This window comes from Opisthorchis viverrini (assembly GCF_000715545.1).
Source record: "Opisthorchis viverrini unplaced genomic scaffold opera_v5_76, whole genome shotgun sequence".
Lineage (NCBI taxonomy): Eukaryota > Metazoa > Platyhelminthes > Trematoda > Opisthorchiida > Opisthorchiidae > Opisthorchis > Opisthorchis viverrini.
In genome coordinates, this window is record NW_008751730.1 from 970,314 (window position 1) to 993,970 (window position 23,657).

At 45.4% G+C, this 23,657-nt stretch overlaps 1 protein-coding gene across 1 annotated transcript in view; it reads right to left on the reverse strand.

The window, feature by feature from the left end:
- Nucleotides 1–7,962: 7,962 nt before the first annotated feature.
- The window catches only part of T265_04470 (hypothetical protein), a gene marked incomplete at both ends in the record, with an annotated part of 39,281 nt that continues 23,586 nt past the window's right edge, over nucleotides 7,963–23,657 (reverse strand). Inside the window, 3 exons of the mRNA XM_009169219.1 lie at nucleotides 7,963–8,124; nucleotides 13,776–13,990; nucleotides 18,072–18,276. Coding sequence (XP_009167483.1) covers nucleotides 7,963–8,124; nucleotides 13,776–13,990; nucleotides 18,072–18,276 — 582 coding nt within the window. The remainder of the gene's footprint in view (nucleotides 8,125–13,775; nucleotides 13,991–18,071; nucleotides 18,277–23,657) is intronic.

Genomic DNA, 23,657 nt, shown 5'->3' on the forward strand with positions numbered 1-23,657 from the left:
AGATAATTTCTGCTAAACTGTGTGAACCCAGCTATCGAACCTAACTATCGCAGCAGCACACGATCAATACAAGTCCAATCGATTTTCCGGTTGATGGTTCGAACCCAGGTTGTTCTGCAATGGCAGTATTGGCTACCGAACACAGATGCTCCGTGCTTTCAAGAGTATGACCTAAGCGTGGGGTGGATTGATCGGAAGAGACACTTTAGTCTCTCAAAAGGACTTTAATATATATAAAACTGATTGTTAACTGGCTTGGAAGCAGTCTACTTGTCAAAGGTTCCGAAAAGTGCACGACTAGGTTTCGTTTCGAGTGAATGCTACAAATATTTAAATGCATATACCAGTTTTGATTGAAGTAAAGTGAAAAAGTCAGGTGAAGTTGACATGGCATGACACTACCCGCTGTATCCAATTATCCACAAATAAGAATACTACTTTAGCGAATATACACTCATTTGCAAACTAATTTGGTTTTTCGAGAGACTCACCTGGAACCCAGCTGAACCTCTCGTTTATGAGTAGTACATTACAAAGATATACATGTATCGCGATATTTCAAATATCGTAGCGACTGAAACATCAGGCGGCCTGGCGCAGTACATTCAGTTGCCTGAGAACATCATAAACGAGAGATTCAGCTGGGTTCCAGGTGAGTCTCTCGAAGAAACCAAATTAGTTTGCAGACGAGTGTATATTCGCTAATTTCGTGCAATTTGGTTTCAAGTAGAACATAAGGTTGACGGAAACCCGAGGACTGCACGACCAGGTTTCGTTTCGAGCGTATGCTACAAATCTTTAAGTGCATATACCCATTTTGATTGATCCAAAGTGAAAAAAGTCAGGTGAAATTGACACGACATCAAACTACCCGCTGTATCCAATTATCCATAGATGGGAATACTACTACTACCTCAAACATTCAGTAGACACCAAGTTATTGAACGTAATTATCCCGGATTATATTTGTTGTCTCAAATGACAAGGTCATATTCCGCAGAAATTAATTTCGCCTGACTTGGATGCGGATTGGTCTACATAGGGCATATTTTTCTTGACAAATCGTCAGTGTTAAAACTGACCTGTGGGTGCGGATAGTGGTCCTTTCTTTGGGGACCCTGCCCGGAGCCGAGGACTCAACAGTCTGACCTGCTCGGCTGTAGGGGGTTGGCCTAACCCGAGGGCACAGGGAATCAGGCATTACTGTCTCGTTTCTGATGCGGCTACGCACAACAGGTGCCCTTTGAACATCACCGGGCTCTTTGGTTTTAAAAGTATTTCGACCGTATTGGATAATGCGCCGGCGGTCACGGTCAACCGTTGGGCGATCGGAGTGTGCGGTTTTTGGAGCCGACCTTTTCTAACCCGTCCTTCCTCGGGGGAAGGCAGCATCGCTGCTTCCATAAATATGGACCTTCCCGTTGTGGTTTCATCTTCTGGAACGACGTTCCAGCCAGTGTAGCCCGCAGGATCGTTGCAGCACTCAAGCCCAACCACCACGTCAAGGTTGCAGCTTTAGGTCGGGATAGTGGAAGAGTGACGCGAACTTATAAGATTGGGACGAACAACAATTGTCGGTGAAAAACTTGTCAAGTCGCGTTGTTCGCATTCACATCACACTCCTTTGAACAATCCTTCATTCTAGTGTCCTGGCGCAATTTCTCCGCGGAGTCCGGACCAAACAGGGGAAGCACCGGGTTCGAGTCTTGCTCTTATTAAAGCTCACCAACAGTACATATAGCCGGGGCTTGAACTCCAGACATCTGTTTCCTCACCGGGTTCGAGTCTTGCTCTTATTAGAGCTCATCAACAGTACATATATCCGGGGCTTGAACTCCAGACATCTGTTTCCAGCGCACACCAGACCTATCACATCAAGTTGTATCAATATATATTTACCTCGTTATCAGGAACTTCGACTGGAAGGCATTTGGTTGGAAGTGACTTTGAGCCACCTGAGATGACAACTGGGTGGCATCCGATGAACCCCAGAAAAGCCCTCTTCCGTGTATATGATGATCAAATGATATCCAGAATTAAGAAAATTGGATCGAAGTCGGCGAATCGCGCACGAGAAATACGTAATGGAACTGCTGGGCAGATCACAGTTCATTCAGACACTCGGCTATTATTGTTCCTCATTCAACCTCCGAATTCTCGTGGTCTTTCCGGGGGAATCGTAACTCAACTCACGCCTGGAGAGGAACACTGCTGTGCACACTCTGGGGAGTCGCCTTCTTCGGAGGGCGCCATTTGGGGGGTAAAACTTGTCGCATTTACCCTATTCAAATAAAGACCCATGTTTTTGGGTTTTGTTGCTCGCGTGAATTGAGCGTTTTGTGCTGCAATGTGAACGACTGGCCTGGCTTTGAACCCCGCTGGTCTCATACTCACCCACATGACATTAGGTAAGTTTTGAGGAATGCGGGAAAGACCAACTGCAGGGAAATCCTACAGTCACGTGATAATCAGCTGTTACTCTGGGGGTGTAGATTAGCCTGAGCAGTGGAGGGAGTCCAAAATTGAAGAATTTCAGATTCGTCTTCACGTGAAGACTTCAAAATGTGGGAAGCATCGAGACTTCCAATCAAGTAGGTAAGTCACGAAACCCGAAATAGAAACGCCCCGATAAAAAATTAGTCAGAATTTCTCTATGAAGAATCTTAGTTATAAGCTTAATCATGTGAGGTGAACTGCGTGACTGAACCGTGAGTGGCGATACATTCTCTCCTGATACTGTGTAAATTCGCTTCTACCTAATGATCGGCAGACGAATCGTGGAACAATCCATTTTTTTCTTCAGAAATGTGTCCAGGTATTCACGAGATATGCAGTGTCATCTTTAACTAACAAGTACATTAAGTTATGCAGCGCTTCAGGGTTTTTTGACATTCGTTGACTTCGCTTGAAGTAGAGTTTCTGGCTATGGTTCCTGAACAGTTCTTTGTCCGACCATTCAAACTCCGGGAAGCTGTTTTATCGTTGTTGGGAATCTTATGAACCCGAGGTCTCCTGGCTGGTAGTCTGAGGATTTGACCGTTCAGCCACAAAAGGTTGATCGATATTGTGAGTGAATTTTACTTAAAGAGGACATAGGATCATCCACCCATCATTGGCGGGATTCACATCACGTGGTCACGTGTTGACAGGCTCCTCGAATGATCACTTTTCAGAGAGAGGACTCACTCACTCCCGTCCTGAGTTAGATTGGAATACTCACTAAACACTCGAGAGTTTATGGGTTCGGATCCCTGCACAGAGCCATGAGATGCGCACTGCTGGTGGCTTCTTTTAAGCATCACGTGGGTGTTGACAGGCTCCTCGAATGATCACTTTTCAGAGAGAGGACTCACTCACTCCCGTCCTGAGTTAGATTGGAAATACTCACTAAACACTCGAGAGTTTATGGGTTCGGATCCCTGCACAGAGCCATGAGATGCGCACTGCTGGTGGCTTCTTTTAAGGATAGAACAGCTTTACAATCATCCTCGGCCTTTTTTATGTAGCCTAACTTCACTTTCGAAGCTATCCTCAAACTAACGATATCCCTAGCGAACTACACTCATTTACAAACAAATTTGGTTTTACGGGAGACCAACCCGGAACCCAACAGAATCTCTCTTTTTCAATGTTTCCAAGCAGTTCAGCAAAGAGAATGTATCGTTTTTGTCACTGGTTGAATATCAGTCACTATGAACAGCTAAAATCGTCGGTTAATGGGAGTTCCATGACTAAGTGTTGGCCATGTGGGTAGCCAGACAGAACCCTCAGATGCCATACGCCGGAGTTTCGAGCTGCCTGAAGTTAAAAGAGCTTTTCAGAATGTCTCCTGGTATACGATGTCATATATATATATATATATATATATATAACTGTTAACAGAACTGTTGACGGACGTGGTGGAACAGATTCTCGTGAGAATCAAACTATCCATTGATGCCGTCCGGAAGGTGAGAATATGGGCCCCTGTGGATAACAATCACCGGTTAACTCGTGAGCTTCACTTGCAAACTGAAAAGTAATGCCATGCTGTCGTTACAAATAAACCTGCAGGTGTGACCAAAAGGAGTTAAGTTTATCTGTATTAGTAACGGCGGTATCTGGTTGCTCTTGGACTGTGTGCTAACATGGAAAGTGTATCCAACTCACATTTACTACTCATGAAACAAAGTATTATCCTCCGGCTCATCGTGAGAACAGGTGGATGCGTCTCCTGACTTTCCCCCTGAATTTGACGGAGGCCCTGCTGTTTTCTTTGGTTGCTGGAGGGTTGGACTCAGGAGTTTTGTTAGGTAGTGAAGATCAGAAAAAACCCATTTTCAGGAATCGTGAGGCCTACTGAGAGTCGTTTTTTCTCAGGATTTGAGTGAAATTCGCAATGCAAAACTCGGCAATAAGGTGCACATTCTTTCTCAAAAGCCTATTCTGGTCACATTTATCCACCATTGTTATGAGTGGACATTTTGAATTCACTGGATATCAAGTCGTAAACCCCTTGGTGGAAAGTGTACCAAACCTCGGAACCTTCAATGCTCTTTCTGTCTGTCAACTTGGTAGGACAACAAGACAGATTAAGTCTTTCATTTATATTCTGAGGACGTATAATACGCACAGGAATAAAGAACGTGCGTTGGTGAAAAACCTCTTCCTAGTTTGTGAACCAATCTTGTGACTGACTGAGGAAAACCTAAGAATTCTGCCTATCATCATTTGTCAATCGATGAGGTAATCAATAATTAATCATCTAGTGAATCGGAAGTTACTTCAACAACAAAATACCCATTTGGTTTCCAAGGGAGACATACTTGAATCCCTCGTTTATATTGTCATTCTTAGTTGTTATGCGGGACTATCAGGTACAAACAAAAGGGGAAAGCAACGGCCTAGTGGAGTGACGTAAGCACTTTATACGCATGTTAGCTAAGGGACGGATACTCAAGTCTTAATTCAAATCCATTGATCGTGGAGTTTTCGAGAAAAATGTGTTTTTTTAGGGTAACGGATGTCCTGAGTGCGACTCTAAGATGAGAGAAAGAAATACGTAGAAAATTCTATTATTCAAGTCCAAGTTGAAGAACTCAATTTCGGTAAACATGAAAGTTTGCGAGTTCGAATCGCCCTGGAAACCCGCGAGATGCGTATTTCTGGTAATTCCGAACAAGAATGCCCCTCTGTCTTTCAGTATAGACCACATTTATTTGCATGACAAAAGACATTTTCGAAGAAGGCACAAAGATCTCCACATGAACTACAAGACACAAGCAAACTGAGCAGAAACGCATCCAACAGGCCGCTCGGGTTCGATAAGTAGGCCAAGACCTGCACCGGATCGCGTGGTGAGTCGAATCCTCACCCTAAATAATTCCGCCTCGCGGTTTGGTATGCGCTTCACACCTGCAAAGTGTAAAGTCCTACTGCAAGACTGGGTGGGCTCGAACCCTAGCCTCATGCTTGCGGATGAACCGATTGAGGTAGTAGACAAATTTGTTTACCTGGGCAGCTGTATCAGTCCCGGTGGTCTGGCGAAAGATGATATTTCCATCCGGATTGGGAAGGCCAGAGCGGCTTTTGCGAACCTACGTCACCTGTGGCGTAGGCGTGACATCGGTTTCTCTGTCAGGCAGTATGCATTGATTATTGACATCTCACGTGGTTGCCCGGCAATTATTGGAGCCAACTGACATTAAGCCTCAAATCAAGGGGATAATTTATAGTGTGCCGAAATAGGTCTCAATTTTTTTGTAATGTACTACTCATAAGGTTGTTGAAAATCCATCGACAGCCCACGACCGGTTTCGCCCTTTTCTGGGGCTCATCAGGTAGGCGCAGTCCCCCGGCTTCCGTCAAACTTATGTTCTACTTGAAAACGAATTGCACGAATTCTCGTTGAGTTCAACCAGCGATTCAACATTTTTCGAACATTTACACACTTCCTTGAGTTTTACTAACTCTATGCCCCCGCAACGAGTGAGCACTGGTCGGATCGATAAAACCGGTCACGCATGCTTTAAGTGGGTCAGTTAATCAGGCTCCCATTCAGTTCACCTACATCCACAGAAGCTTCCGTGGAGGGTTGCCTACCTGATTCCTAACCGAAATTGGTAAAGTGCGCACCGCGGTTGATAAAGGAATTTTAGAATGATTCTCGGATTTCCAGAACAGAATGGACGAGCCGGGCAGATGAAAACTACGTTCCCCCACCTTATTGACAAAATACTGAATGCTGACACTGAGACAACCGTTGATCCAATTGCACGTGCAGTTTGAATGAACTCTAGTATTAAAAATGCATTGTTTGGATATCCCACCATCAGCAACCACAGCTGCCCGTCTCGGTTAGAGGAACAGTTGTCTTTGTTTTACTGAAGTGATTCTATACCCGTGTTCCGGTATAGTCGATCAAATGTTACCGTAGAGGAACAACAGCAACCCGATTGCCGGACGTCTAATCAGTAGATACGCTGTAGACAGTTTGCTTTACCTCCGTGAATGAATGACACCACACACCCAGTATTATCTTCGTGAGCTCTCTTACACCACAGACGAGCTAAAAGGGGTAAATACTGAATTTCATCGACTGTCATTGGTCGAACCTGATTGGGCACTGAGAGCTTCCAGTAGGCAAGGCGAGCACGTGATCACCCTGGTCGAGCGTTGAACGAACAGGTTCTAGGCTATCATACTTCGTTACAGTTTACGTTGCACATGGGACATGCAAAACCAGCCCTGCGAGGTTTACCGTTCTCTGATTTGGCCCAAACGGCACCCATATATTGCGGAGGTTTCTGCTCTCCAAAGTCATCGGGACTGCCTCAGTATCACTGATTCGACTCTTCCACCAGACAGTGAGACTCAAAAAGTTTTCGCGTGGTCACTGGGTGCTGAGGTTGTGTCGCGGACTTCTGAGGCGTTGCGGTCCGCAGTGAAGCAGCATCATAGCCTCGTCCTAGGACTCGGGACTCGACGCAAGCTGCTCGCGCTTTCCGTTTGTGTGGTGATTTTGTCTTCCATCGGGGCCAACTTATTCGCCCTCATCACCTCTGCAAGCATATGGCCCAGATTGGGTCCAAATTGGTCTGACGGTAGCAAATTTTGCGAATTGTGTAGCAAAGCTATTTCGACTCCCGAAAGACTTTATGCAGAAAATGCCGCGCCATTCGTATGCCACATGCCTGTAGGTGAGGATACGAGATACTACAGACGGCAAAAAGGGTTTCAAGCAGCAGACCAACAACGAAGCTGAAGGGAAACAGTCGGGTAGGGCAGTCTTGTCTGACGCAGAATGCTGACAGTAAGTTCACTCGCGTCCACAAGACTAAATGTGCAGAATCTCTATAAGGAACAGGAAGTTAGCTGGAGCATCTTTTAATGCAAGACACTCTCGGTGTCTCTGGTGGGTGACACGATCACAATCATTCAAAACAAACGATAATTGCAGGGCGTCCGAAGGAATGGAGCCCTTTGATTACCAGTTTGGAGCGAAGGATATGGTAAGTGCAATTTGAACCCGGGAAAGATGACTTTGTACTTTTTCTGGAAAAATTCGCTTCCACACCATGTTATTCAATGATATGATCAGATTACCGAGGTTTCACCCCCACTTTAGAGTGCAAGGGCCTGGTGCCTTTTAGTGTTGCGGGGTCGATGTCTCACGCCGAATTCCTATTGTTCATGGTGTTAACATCTTATTCAGGTTCACGAGATTCTTCCAAGATATAGGGTCGGTCGAAGTGTTCCTTGGAACGCTCATCAAATGATCAAGGTGATGGTTTCTCAATTGAATTACCGACCCATCCTGTCCACAAATCGAACACATACCTTCATCCGTTTTGTTGATCGACTTCGCTGAAGCAGGCCATGAACCTTCCTCACTGTCAAATTAGCCAAGGAGGCAATCTCTTGGGCTTTATCTACGAGCGCTACCTAGGCTTTTGTTTACTCAGTGTTCAAAGTACCACCTGATCAGTCATCGCTGGCGATAAACCGTGTGCATTCAGTCGAATAAGATAGATTGGTCGGACTTCCCCACTCATCCTCGTTATCCCCGTTTGGTCGAACTTTTAACAGTATCTTGGCCAGTTTGGCCATATCAGCTAATCGACTGTCTTTGTTTCGGTCCGTGACCTTGAAAGAAGTCGAGCTGATAAGTACAGTCACATGATCAAAATTATGTACGTGTCCTAAAAATGTCCCAGAATGAAACTTTTTATCAGTAACTAATTGTCACACTATCTAGCTGAATCTATGATTTACATTAGGCGACCTGAAAGTAAGGGCCTGGGATTCATACCGGATAGTAACAAATCACGTTCAGCGAATGACCGAGTAGTCTGCACTCTTTTGTCCTCAAACTGAGCATTAAATCCAAATCTATCACTTTACTTTCCTTCTTCTGGGCTTAGTTAGTTCACTTAAGGATTCACGTTACCCGGCGGGATAACAATATCTGTGTTTAGCGAATATACATTTGCAAACTAATTTGGTTTTTCGAGGGACTCACTTGGAACCCAGCTGAATCCCAACCAAATTGGTTTGAAAATGAGTGTATTTCGCTAGATTCATACAATTTGGTTTCAAGTAGAACATAAGGTTGACGGAAACTCGGGGACTGCGCCTACTTGATTAGCCCCAAGAAGAAGGGCGAAACCGGTCGTGGGCTGTCGAGGAGTTTTCAGCAACCTTATGAGTAGTGCATTTCAAAATATGTCTTTCTTTGCTAATCGAAACCATTGTGAGAGATCTCGTTAGAATTCATCCTTCTCAGACTTGAGAGTTCGCTAACCCGAATAGAAAAATCCATCCGCTGCACATGGTTGAATCGATCAATAAAACACTTAAATCCTTTGGGATTAGTACAGCTCTCAAGCCATAGATACAATGAGCTGGCGCATCATGGTCATTCTTTATCTGAAATGCGAACTGTGAAATATCTGGGCTCGTATTTGGCAGTTTACGACTGAGCTTATAGCGTGTGAGTGTTCCGGAGAGATGAACTACATCAGAAGAAAGCGAGCGGAAAGCCCTAGCGGTCTATGCCCAGTACCAAATATGGCAAAAGTTAGGGTTGGACAGTTCTTCCACAATCTGCTAGTGAGGGAAAAACTGCCCACAATGAGCACTTTTGACTTTTCCTGTGTGGAACTCGCTTTATGACCTTTCCACGGGATGAACTGATGCTAGTCTAAAAGATAAAGTGTGGAAGTACACAATACCGTTTCATTGTCCATCTCTACGCAGCGACCATTTGCGATCAGTTTGAACGGCGTTCGCTGCGAGGGGGTAGGGTGCAGTAGAGTTTAATTGTGAACTAGTAAGGTGTATATGTTACCCTCGTGTAAACCTGCCTGTTGGTTCGAATGTAAGACACTCCATGAGGGCACTAATACCACCTGAAGTTGATCCAGGCCCCAGGAGGACAACGTCACCCACTTACTAATAAGCAACTATTTACTGTACACCTCACATTCACAGAACGAATGGACGCTACAGAGAAAAGGGACGGCACTACTTTGTGCCTGAATAAAATCACGTCAAAACGACAGAGGCGGTTAGCGCGACCATGGAACTTTCCAAACAAACGCATGCCTTCGAGACAGGTGCACACAAATTGGAAAACTGGGACCACACGAACTTCCGGATGGAACGATCTCACAGTCTGTACACAATCGCATCATACAAACACCATCACAATGTAGGTAGTAAACAATTTCGCCACGTGGTCAAGTCGTGTTCACGGTAGTGCCATCCACTTGTTGCGAGGGTTGGGAACCTGGTGAGGAGTTTTCCTGTCACGAGCTGTGCGACGCTTGGAAGAATGTCTCCTCTGGGATTGGAGTTGGTAAAATGCAACGCTTCCGAAGGCGGGACCAAATCGACCTTGGAAAAAATAGATAGACAGACAGACTTCCAATGATCACCGTGAACATTAGCGTGACCAATAGCCCTGTTGATGATCCAAGTTGCATAGCTTACAGGCCATGAAAGCGATTCATGCACACCATAGCAAAAAAGATGTTTGATTAAAAAACGGTGTTCTGGAAATTATCTAGCAACTGCAGTACCTTGCCACTGAAAAGTTTGTGCTCGATTGGGCGACTGCGTACATTCAAAAACTATCAAATTTACAAGTATCACTTTGGCTTCTAGTTTTGCGTTCAACGACTCTTAGGCGGAATCCCGCGCCGTTTACGGTTAGGCGTTGCTATGGCAAAGGAGCCTATCCCGCACGCAATTGATCCGAAGATCGGGCCGCTTGCCAGTCCAGCATCAAGGCCAGCTCTGATTCGCCGATTCGTCTGAATCCACTTGTTCGACCGTATGCATTGGAACACGTGAGCTGACTCTCGCCATTATAACAGCGGGATTCGGTGACGGTGACAGATGAGTTGCTGGCACGGTGCGTCGGTTCGGGTACGCTTCCTGGTTACTGATCAAATGATCGTCAACGTGGCGGTCAGCTCGCGAAAGTTTTGTCGTCCGGTGAGGTGACATCATTAGTCTGATGTTGGATGGGTATTTCCCCTTGTTTTACAAACAGCATGCAATATTTATTGACGTGTCTGGTTCATTGGAGGATAATTCACTCGTTATCTTATTGTCTCGTTAGCAATTTATGTCGGGTCTTGGTTTGTATTCCTTGCATTCTATTCGGTTACTGGATAGGTTCTTTTTAAGAGTTTCGAACCACAACGCAATATATTTTGCAAGCGGACCAATCAGAACATGAACCGAAACTCAGTGGGGGGGACCAGTTGGGTGTAAGAGACAGACGGACGGAAAGATGACGAGGAATCCACCAACCAATTAGCCAATCACATCAACGTGTGCCAGATTCTCTGGAGGAAAAAACTGTACCACCACAGGCAAGTAAAGAGACAGTATTCGGTCGGCTGCGCACTAGTGATAGCGAAAAGTTTGTTAGCCAAATCGTCAACAGATCGATAGTGACCTCCTCAAAAACCAATAAGGGTGTGTTGTCTGATCGTCAGATGCTAGTGATTAGAAAATAACAACAAAGTCACAAGCATCGTGACATTGGTTGTATCTTCAAGATTAGAGTAGATTCACGACAGAGGTGAGTACGCTTTCTCACTCTGTCGATCAATCGAATCAGTCAGTTAGAATGCGCTCATTTGACCAATAACCTTTACTGATTTGATCATGCCTGTTGGTGGAAGAGACCCGACCTTGACCAGTGGGAATTCAGTACGTCGGCCAGGTGGTATTTCAGCTAAAGATGAATATAATTGGTCGGTGAGTACCAAATGAATCGATCGGTTAATATTTCCCGCCTGAACCCGTGGTTCAACTCCGACTAATCTAACAGTGACGGTTGTTGGCTTAGGTGAGCGTGGTGACATTTCGAGTGAGGAATCTGATGCCGTCGAAGAAGATACGCTTATAACCCTATTAGATGGTGAGTTACTACCAAAATTACTAATAATTTAATGAGATAACCAATATTGATTATCAGTACTGGGGTGTTTTCGTTACTCACTAGATAAAGAAGAAGGTACCGATATTGTTCGATCAATAAAAAGCTTAATTCAGTGGATCTCCAGCCTCCGTACGCACTGGTAACGACATCGTGGATGACTTAGAGCACCATTCTTCGGGAAGTGGTCGAAAAAGTGAAGACACATCAAAAGCTATTCAACCAATGAAGATTTCGGAAAGACTGAATCTGAGCTAGGCTCAAAGCCATAGAAACCGTGTGGAGATGCCAGAGCTCGTAAACACGCAGAAACCACTCGACTACTGATTTGGTTGATTGTCTTATGAAGATGGTTACTGAGTGTAAACGATCTAAATTAGGACACTGACAGCCAGATTACATGTCAAGAACCGGTCCGTTGCGTTAAACCGGTCAAAGTCAGTCTGTAGTGAAAATCTAAGCCTAATATAGCTTGGAGATTAAAGAGTAAGGTTGCAGTGTTGCGGGATAGAAGTAGCTGAGGTGCGCTGCTTGGTTGTTTGTCTGTTCGCCGAGCTTGGCAGTTGGGTTGCAAACGCTTCTTCACAAATCGAGATGACATCGTCAGTGCACGGTTGGGTGAGGGAATTCCTCCTCTTCTACCTGTGCTTCCATAATCTCTAAGTCATATCCAGTTGCTCTAAAGCGACTGGTTAGTCCCGAAAATGGTCTCCGCGCAATTTGGTTAGTCACCTTGGAATCTGAGTTGCGTTGCGGTCTGACTCCCTTGTACTTGGTTGATTCGTTTGGCATAGTCGATTTGATAGTTCTGTTTCTCGTTGTGATTAGGCCGTCTACTTCTTGCTTTGTGGTCTGAGATCGCTCCCTTGATTGGTTGATTCAGTGGCCGGATCTTCTCCAGATAAGCTCCGTCACCATTGCAAAAAAGTGCATGTGCGAAAAGTTAGTCCCCACCATTTTTCGCCAGCTCCAATTTAATGTACGCACACAACCTTGATCTAATTTTGATGGAACAATTCCTTATCCGCATCTAGGCTCATTTTGTCCAAAAATTTTCTCCGTTCGGACGTAAAACCGTAGATGAGCCTTCTGACGCTTTCAACTCTCGTTCATGACAAGGAGACGGCAATACGTTTTTTGCAAAGCTACGGAGTGATCCATCAGCAACGTTTATGCAACAATGCCCATCAAATGACACTTTCAACTGTTTGTAACAGGTGGAGGTGTAGTGTCCGACAGTGTCGGTAAGAAATCAGTCTTCGAACGGGAATTTGGCTGGAGCGGTCCAGGATGGAGTTTAGGACAGTAATTCCATTCATTTATTGCTGGTCCAAAAATTTGGCAAAAATCAAATTCTGCTCGGAGGAATTATCCATTAGCCACGGGCGAGTCCTTTCCCAGCAATGGATTTTCGGATTACACTCACGAAACTGTTAACCATACCGAAAACTTTGTAGATCCAACGGCTGGAGCTCACACACAAATCATCGAATCTCTTTGGCACGTCGAAAAGATGTAGAATAAACGCCAATTCGGTACAAACCTATCTTTAGCTGACAGATACTTTTGTGAGTTCGACTGGAGGCAAAGGTACCGAAAAACGGACCTTTTTATGTAAATTATTAATAACATGTCCCAGTTTCATCCGCTTCAATAAAAAATAAAAGCACACATTTCATATCCTCATTTTTCCAATCTTTTTTTGGGTGGCGGGGGTTAATTTTTTGGCGAGGCTTATCTGGAAAAGATCTCAGTAGCCTTCTATTTTTGGTAGCTTCCTTTCTGCGATCCCATTGGTTCGTCGTCAGGTTACTTGATCTCCCATGTAGTTCATGGTCCATGACTGTGTGGTTCTTTTGCTCTGATCGACTGGGTCGATATCGATGTGTTTGTTGATTGATTTTTGTCTAAAAGTACGCTACCGAGTGTGAGTTCCTTGGTTCGGCTCCGTCCTTTGTCTTATTGCTCCTCTATGCGCCTGAGTAGATTGGAAATCGATTGAAATTCAAACTTGCATCGACCCGTATGGCACTTGTACACCGAGGACTTATTCAACGTTATACACATCTCATTTTTCAAGATCAGACACATCATAGGCTTCAACTGAAGCTACGCTGGCAAGGCACAGCAAACGAATATCTACGACAAACACCGCGATGGTCAAATTAAGTTGTATGCTCGCGGTATGAAAGCCGTTAAACACAGCATGTGGTTTTAAGTGAACTAATTATTCGGCTTTTCTCCTACGTGGTTGTGGGAAAGCCAGTGTAGGATAGTTAAGTTAATCCAAGAACTGTAAACGGCTACACACCCCTGTTAGTCTTCAAGAACACAACCTCACCTGATTGAAAACCTCGCATCGACTGCGTTCGCAGAAGCCAAGGTGGTCGCCAAACAGTCGTAAACTAGCCGGATTATCCAGGGAAACCTTGGCCACAAGGGAAGAGATTTTGTTGGGCAGATGCGAAGAACTGTACTGCAACAGCGCAGCGACTGCCTCCGCAGCCAATCCCTGTCCCCGAAAATCCTCTTCGGCAATCATTACGGATAGCTCACCTGGAAATGATTGGTCAACTGCGTTAAATAATTTAAACGAAATGAGACTGAGTCACAGAAAAAAACACTGAAGTTATCGTTCCCGAAAGCGAGCGTCGGAGCTGAACAGTGTTCGTTCTTCGAGTGTATGAACCTGCGGGCAAGCCGTAAATTCGAAAACTATCAAATTTACAAGTATCATTTTGGCTCCTACGTGAGTCCGTTTCTAGTTTTGCGCCGGACGACTGTTGGACGGAATCCCGCACCGCTTACAGTTAGGCGTTGCTATGGTCAAGGAGCCTGTCCCGCACGCGATTGGTCCGAAGATCGGGCCGCTTGCCAGTCCAGCATCAAGGCCAGCTCTGATTCGTCAAAGGTCTGGACCTGACAAGGAATCATGATCCAATATCCGCTGAAAGCCGGTTGAGAGTGGCGCATACAGAAGGCCCAGAGTGTTGTCACCTCATACACTTTATACAGACGCACTGTACAAGCGTTTTTGAACTGGTTTTGGGCACTTAATAAACACCTTTTGTGGTTCCGAGAAATACACTCATTTGCAAATCAATTTGGTTGTGTTCACGAGCGACTCAACTGCATATTTTGTATCTGAAGTTCTACAACTGAATGTGCTGCACACAGGCCGCCTCATGATTCAGTTGGCACGATATTCGAGATATCGCAGTATATTTTCATAAAGGAAGCTACTCACAAGGTTGCTGAAAACACTTCGACAGCCCACGACCGGTTTCGCCCTTCTTGGGGCGACGGAAACTAGGGGACTGCGCCTACCTGACAAGCCCCAAAAACGGCGAAACCGGTCGTGGGCTGTCGAAGAGTTTTCAGTAACCTTGTGAGTAGTTTCCTTTTGTGGTTGTTTTGATGGGAACGCTAGCTTGGAAGGTCCAAACAGAGAACTGAGCAGATACATTACCGTTATTACAACAATCAACCAAACCAAATCAACCACAGGTAAACTGCAATAGTGTCTGAGCTGTAGTCTAGTGAAGTCGTCCAAATATGGGGATCCTCCAAGGGGGTAGTTCTGAAGGTATGCATTTCAGGCAAAATCAGGAGTAACCCCTCACTCCAAAACAGATCATATTCCACAGGAGCTGTATGAATATAACTCATTCAGCATGCACTTCTTAAAGTAGAGTATACACCTTTTCTGCCAAACATAAGACTTGGATGAACGACTCATCCTCGTCGAAAGCGAGAAAGGGCCTGACGATACTCTGACTGTTAAATGCTGTCAAATACGACCAGCAAATTCCTTTCACGTCCTCCCTATATAACTCTAAGCGCGGTTATCCAATTGGGTTGGAAACATCTCACCTGTAACCAAGGTCCAACAGTACCCGAACAAGAAGGGTGTACAAACGCGATCATACCAAAACGGTTTCTGGCAAGTTGCTCGCTAACCACAACGTACCTCCCACCCCAATTCAAGGCATCTATTGCTCGGGAAGAAAGGAGAATGCACGCAGGCATTTCATAAGGTCAACATGAAAGGGGGAAAGAACTGGACCAGAACAGAAAAGGAAGCATGTTCTTCTCTCCTAAATGGTTCACTTACTTCACAAAAGTGGACATCACAATGGAAATGGCCTCTGTGACCTTTCTTCATTACACTGACATTGAATAGGCTGTAAATTTCACCCTGGTTGTACACGAAACATCGATCGCAGAAACATTTCACAGAGGGACTATCGATTTAAGCCAACGAAGAATAGCATGGCACTATGTACGGTACCTCAATAACTATCCGGTGTTCAGAGTGAACGCGTGCTTTTATCGTTTCGCTTTTGACACAAAAGCTTCATCAGGCCAAGTGAACAGGTCACTAAATTGGCCAGGTTATAAGACAGACGGGGAACCAATCAGTGAGTCCTCTTCAAACTAGATCAGTGTTGAGTGTCAATTAACGGCTCTTGTCGGCTAGTGTGGGTGCCAAAATCTTGAACTGATGGGTTGGAGGAGTTCAAAATTAGTTCCGATCGCTTTTCGTTTCTTAATCTTCCACTTCATGGTGTTTTACTTGATGATTCACCTCGGGTGCAACTGGTCGATTTTCCCTGGTCTTTGTGGGGTTGTGAGTGCTCCGACAATTTGGTTTGGGGAGGGGGATTGAGGTCCACTGGAATTCAGATGATGACCACTTCCTTCTGATGACCGCAAGCCGACACGTGTCAGCTCGTCTGACCCAAGACCGTTCTCCACACGCTAGGCAGTTCCACGCCTTCTGTTCTGTTAACACCGGGATGCTTGGCGATTTCTACCACCTCGGCGATCAGTCTGTGTGATGTGGACCGTAGTCCTCTTTTCTAAGTGTATTTTGTGTCTCGTGTCCAGTGTGTGTTCCGCAATTGCCGAGTCTTTCAGTAACGCCTGATATTCATTTGCGTTTCTCGGCGGCCTGTTTATTTTTCTACTGTGTTCTCCGACTCTGATGTGTATGTTCCTGGCCGTCTGTCCTATATAGACCTTGGTGCAGTCATTACACTTAATTTTGTAGACACAGTCCCTGGTTCTGTTTGCCGGGAGGAGATCCTTCAATTGCACCAGTGCGCAGCGCAGTGTTCCCCCTTTGGAGAGCTACTCTTATGTTAGCCGTGTTTGGAATTCTTTGAATGACCTCCGATATCCCTGGTGGGTCTTACACAAAATCAGTCGGATGGGGTTAACGTTCTTTACGCAGGTTGACTACCTTGTGCTGATATGACTGTCATAGATCGCGATCGAATCGTTCAGCTATTAAAACCTGCTGCCTAGCCAACAAATGGAGGCATGAGGGCTGAAATACTGCCCAGTCGTCCAGGCCAAGGCAGGAGCAGTTGAGATGCTGAGGTTGGGTTCGAACCACGGGCCTTCAGGTCCATAAGTTAGCGCCTAAGTCACTGATCTCGTATCTCACAGATGCGAAACAGTAGTATAGAGGCATTTCTACTCCATCCGAGCGAAATTCCATCTATTCTGTAAAAAACGACTCTTACTGACCACCACTCTGCAAACACTCTGACCGACGGGATCTCCCAAAAGTGTTTCTGGAGGGAGGGGGTACGACACTGAAAAGCAATTAGCACACGGTCGACAGACATCAAGCTGGGGAATGTGAACTTGCTTGCACTTTTGTCTGTCTGAAGTTCACCTCTCGCAACGGTCAAGGAGATGATCTGGCGCTGATTAGTATGAAAATGGGCGGAACTTGGGTCCGGTGTTTCCATCCTCTTTTATTGTTGACCAATCGGAATAGTGATAGTACCAAGACGTGGAAACAAATTCGCAAATCCTTCAAGTCTTAGAAGGATGGATTGATATCTTCCCAAAAATAGACCAGTTGTGACAAGGTTGTGAATGAAGAATGCCGAAATCCCACGGAGGGCTTTCGCGCAGGTGTGTCCAGATAGGTTCTTTCGTCACAAGACAGTCTGTCAGATAGCTACCACGAAGATCATATAGCAGTCAGTCACACTGAGTTTTGTGTATACGTGTGTGTGTCTAAGCCTCGTCAAGCTCGGGTTATAACTTCGCTTCAGTGGTTCACCACGCGAAATGAGTCCGAATCTCTCCCCGGTTCCTGAGCTATTTTTGTTACAGATGAAGTGGAGTAGAGAGGAACGGAAGAGCCATCACTAGAGACACCCTCTACACAGAGAGAGTACCACATGAGTATTATTTAAGCACGGCATTTATAGATTCAGATGAGCATGGATATGGGTTTTGAAAACTGAATATTTTAAGAGAATGGTGTAATATTTGGTATAGTTTAGTCCATAAAATCGACTGGCATCACGTATGGTTGTCCCCCAATATAATTCAACGGCATGCGAGATGTTGCAGTCGAACAAAAAGTACTTCTGTGGAGACCAAACGGAAACTACAGCGTTATCAGCTCAACACGATCCCAAAGCAAGTGAAGGCAGTTTACATACTCGCATAAGCACAGTGAGATACCCCTAAACCTTTTCAGAGACATTGTGCTACTGTGTTGTTTGTAGTAGTTTATTATATCACGTAATTTTTCCGGAGACAGGTTGGTGTCAGTGTCAGGAGTGCCAGTGCTGTTATTGTACCACGAAAGTTGAAATGGAGAACTGACCTTCAAATTCCGCACCGTGTTTTGCATCTTGTACGGGTGTCAGAAACAGGTTTACATCGCCAATCATCGCCTCGATTTCTAGCTGCTGATGCCTATCACCCAGTGACGGCGACGGGAGATCCGAAAGTTTGAGTTTCTCCCTTGTAAGCAGGATGAAAGTGAGCCGGTCATCCAACTCGGTCCAGAGTCGCTGAGCTTCGTATTCCTGTACACGGTAAGGGATTACCCCGAAAAACAGTTTTTATAACGCATACAAAAAAGTGCTCAAGTTTAACTTTAATCCGGTTCTTGAAAGTGCTAATTGCTTGATCGAGAACCTCTCCTCTGATATCAATGGATAAACTGAATAGGAAAACAAAATGTAAGAAATTGAGGCAAGGTTAATATGTTTTTCTCAACCTGTTGACCGTAAGCATGACCATCTACATCGCGTACAAGCACAGTGGAATGACAGCAAAGCTACTGGAATTCGGAACAACAATAGCTACCAATATAGACTAGGACTGTCTTTTTCGCTCCCCTTTATTCGAAGGAACATTCGACTGGAAAAAAAATCGTTCAGCTGTAACACCCGTCCGGTGCCTAGCTGCCATGCTACCCAAAGAAAGCACGAGGGTTGGGATACTGCCAAGTTGCCCAAACCTAGACAAGGGAAGTCGAGATGCATTTGACTGCACTCGACATAAACAGTCGTCCGCACCTGAGAACTATTCATTCGAGAGGTCAGTGAACACTTATGGGTAGAGCATAGGTGGACTGTTGAGGATGGGGGCACAATGTGGTGTTGTACAGAATGAACCGTGTCACAGATGTAGTGTTCGCGTTTAACGCCTCCTCAGATAAAAAACTCAGGGGCACCTCAACTGGTGCGAAATAAACTCACGCTGACTGGTAGCATCGGCTGATTGGATTGAAGATGACCTCATTATTGATGCGTTTCCAGAGAACGCCCACACTGCAGGTACGGTCAATCCAGGGTCTCTTTCAGGGAGAAATTTTCCTGCGCGAAAACACCGAGAAACAACACCCACAACCCGACTTCCCGTAGATGTGACCACTCACATCGCCGTCAAACCTTATTCCGGGACTTGCTAAGGCTTCAAAACCGAGGATTTCAAAATATGAATTTCCTGTGGAATGCACACCGGCATACGTCAGTCCTCATGAAAGGACATCAAATAGTGAATTCAAAAACTCTGCTGGTCACCTTCTCGCGTTCAACAGGGGGAACCAGAACCTTCAGAGCAGATCGTCCACGCAGCCAGCAATGGGCAACCGAATATTCATGGGAAATCTAAAGGTCACGTCACTCTTGAGAGCTGTTCAAAGAGTGCCACATTCGGGGAGACAGTGAGTCACGTGATATGAATTGTGTGACTGAAGGATGGATGGTCAAGGTGTGCGGATCGAACACACTACTAATCGGTCATTCATGGTTGAATGGTAAACCGTACCGCTGCTAACAAAAGGGTCGTGGGTCTGAATATCACTGGATTCAGAGGATTCGCACTGATGAGGACTCCTAACAAGTAGGAAACAGCTGTGCAGTGTTGTCAATCGGCGTTTCTCGGCCTCTCAGCATAGGTTGAATTTGCTTGCAAGATGAGTTTCAACTGAAATTTCAAGACGTTATCACTGTCTTAGAACAACCAGCCAACTCATCAGCGCATCAAAGATTGACACCCACTAGCATAATAAAGTAGATCGGAGGCAATCAGTTGGAAGACCACAAGAAGTTACTTTGTTTGAAGGAATTTTAGCTCTGAGTTTGTGAAGCTCATGAAATGGCATATTACCAGGATGAGGAGGGACTCGACCAAAGCCTTTGGTTCAAAAGGGCTGATGGCGTGGCAGCGGCGCCGGGCCACTGGGGTAGACTATCCCTAAGGAAGCAACGCATCCCACATGCTCCAACCCCCAACCTGGAGCCCAAGCCTAGACAAGGGAAGTCGAGAGGCAGAAGTCGGGTTCGAACCACGGACCTTCCGGTCAGTGAATTGGCGCTCTAACCGCTTGGTCCATCTCGCCCCCACTACCTGAAGGTATTATATCATAGTATTATATTTATATTACATATCATACATTAACTAAATCATACGATCGGTCAACTCTACACCAATCAGTTCCAGTAACTGAGAAGAAAGAACATATCCCCCAGACATTTGGGCCTACACGTAATTCTTACGGTGGACTCATCAACGTAGTAAGTACTCACAACAGATATTCATATTGGACCACGTGAATACATTGAGGAAATGGCTCCACTTCGCTCAAGTTAAAAGGTCATAGCTTGATCATGTCTTGCCACCACTGACCCATTTACACCTGTTGACTAACATCCCCAAAAGGGTTTACCACTAGTTCTGTCTCCGTGTCATCAGCCCCTTGATAGATGTCACCGGCATGCGGGTTGCCTTCTCCCTTCTGCATATAAGTTTTACGGGAAATGTTTTACCACTGTTTTACCTGTTTTACCACTTTATTGTGCTTTATCTGCTCCAGCATCCACATACGGTTCGTCCCACTACGGTATTATATCATAGTATTATATTTATATTACATATCATACATTAACTAAATCATACGATCGGTCAACTCTACACCAATCAGTTCCAGTAACTGAGAAGAAAGAACATATCCCCCAGACATTTGGGCCTACACGTAATTCTTACGGTGGACTCATCAACGTAGTAAGTACTCACAACAGATATTCATATTGGACCACGTGAATACATTGAGGAAATGGCTCCACTTCGCTCAAGTTAAAAGGTCATAGCTTGATCATGTCTTGCCACCACTGACCCATTTACACCTGTTGACTAACATCCCCAAAAGGGTTTACCACTAGTTCTGTCTCCGTGTCATCAGCCCCTTGATAGATGTCACCGGCATGCGGGTTGCCTTCTCCCTTCTGCATATAAGTTTTACGGGAAATGTTTTACCACTGTTTTACCTGTTTTACCACTTTATTGTGCTTTATCTGCTCCAGCATCCACATACGGTTCGTCTCCAGTCATGTGGGGAATAATCCAGCAAGTTCGCAAGCGCAGAGGAAGGGTAGGTATCACGTGCTTTGGAGTGTGAGTTGTAATTGCTGTGAGCATAACGGACAAAGTAAAAACATACTTAAACTGATTGGACGTTGGCGGGCGGCACATGTTTCGACTTTAATGTAGCAACTAGCTCACTTCACGATCCCTCATCAGCCAGATTTACAGGATCCATTCAGGATCGCCTTCCACAGTTGCAACTCACGGTCTCTAAAGTCCACGCACCTTGACTAGTCCATCCGAATTCACCAAAAAAGGACCTGAAGATTTCGATAATGAATTTGGTATTCACTCCAGCTGGATCTCTCGTTTATGCTAGCCCGTTTCAACTGGAAGTACCGCACCAATATTTGCGGATTCAAAGAGAGCACAAGGATGAGGGAAGCCCGAGCCGACCTGATGAGTTTCAAAACCGGTCATGGACTGTCAAAGAATACTCCGAAGCCTTATCAGTAGTCTGTTACATTAGGACATATTGCGATAGCTTGAATATTGCGCTAACTGAAACATGGGGCAGTTTGATGCAGCACATTTAGTTGAAGCGGACGGTCATAAACGAGACATCTAGCTAGAACGACAAACAACACCAACTGCGTTAAACGAAGCGACATCGATCTGGACCGGTTGATCGGGAACGAATGGATCCAGGCGACCGGGTTTCACATCCCCCAGAGAGTACCGTGACTAAACTGGGTAACAGAACACTGATTACATTCAGAGTAGTTGCACGTGCTACTGACAAAAAGTAGGAATGAGCAAGGAAGGAAGGAGAATTCTATGATTACACCAACAGTGGGAGTGATAGCGGAAAACTTCCGACACATTTGTCAGCTTTAATCGTGTCGCATACCTCTCCAGATACTCCCAGCTCTGCAGTCATGCGTGTATACCGCTAGATCATGCACACATTCGTCGATTTTGTCAACCTGTGGGTCAAACCCGCAAACTTTCCTCTCTGACTGGAAGGAGTGCGGTGATTCAAACGACAGATAGCGATGGAGAGACGTTAGGACATAGGTCATAATCGATTCTTTTTTGGGGAAGTTACAGGCACTCATAAGCGAGAGTAACATTGGCGACCTACTTGTGATTGTCAGACAAACCTGCCTCAGCGGTCTTTCCTGAATCTAGTTCGAGTTCATGAAACTTCAACAGACTGCCTACTTTCATAAAGCCGATTGTACTGCCAGAAGCAGCATATCTAAGCGCCATCCCTGTGGAATTCTAAGGACAATATCACATTACCAGTAGTACAAGCCACTGACAGCAAAGCGAGAATGATTTGTGCTTAGCAATCCTACCTAGTGAAGATACCAACGGGAAAATAACCACTTGCTCATGAAGTGACACGACTTATAAGGTTGCTGAAAACTCTGACAGAACCCGACCGATTTCGTCCTTCTTAGGGTTCATCATATAGATGCAGTCCCCGAGTTTCCTTTAGTCGTGTGAACCCGAATTAGACGCGAGTCACCAAAAACACTCGTTTTCAAACCAACTTGGATTAGACCGGGGAGCTCAGCTGAATCTCGCCATCCCTGTGGAATTCTAAGGACAATATCACATTACCAGTAGTACAAGCCACTGACAGCAAAGCGAGAATGATTTGTGCTTAGCAATCCTACCTAGTGAAGATACCAACGGGAAAATAACCACTTGCTCATGAAGTGACACTACTTATAAGGTTGCTGAAAACTCTGACAGAACCCGACCGATTTCGTCCTTCTTAGGGTTCATCATATAGATGCAGTCCCCGAGTTTCCTTTAGTCGTGTGAACCCGAATTAGACGCGAGTCACCAAAAACACTCGTTTTCAAACCAACTTGGATTAGACCGGGGAGCTCAGCTGAATCTCGCAATTCCAATACTCTCCAGCTAAATGTGCTGTGTAATGACCAGTCAGCACGATATTCGAGCCGATGGGGGTTTATTTTCCCGAAGTTTGCTGAAAATTCTTCGATAGACCATGGCCGTGTTGAGGCTCACCAGGTAGGGGTGTCCCAGTTTCTGCCTAAATTTGCCGGCACTAGCACACCGATATGTCCCCTACTCTCCACATCGTTTGACGCCACATTTCTCCGTCTACTCTCCCTATAAAGTTTTGATGGCCCGTATTAGAACCGCAAGGGGCTAGATGGTTCAGTGGTAAGAGCGCCGATTTACTGACCGGAAGATCCGTGGTTCGAATCCGACATCCACTTCTCAACTTCCCTTGTCTAGGCTTGGGCAACCTGGCAGTATCCTAGTCCTCGTGCTTCCTTTTGGTGGTATGGCATCTAGGCACCGAAAGGATGCTACAGCTGAATGACGAGAACCGCAAACTCTTCCATCAGCTTGGAACCACTGGTTTATTTTGCATTATTCACAATGCCTGCAGTCCTGCAAGCTATCAGTCACTTCAATCCACCCGCGGGTGGCTTGTACGGTCTCACGCGTTTTATCGTTTTTACAGGAGGGTCTCTGGCTACTTCCCCCACTTTCACTGTAATTATTGAGGACAGCCCAAGACTGAGTTCTGTCCACGTGGCATACACCA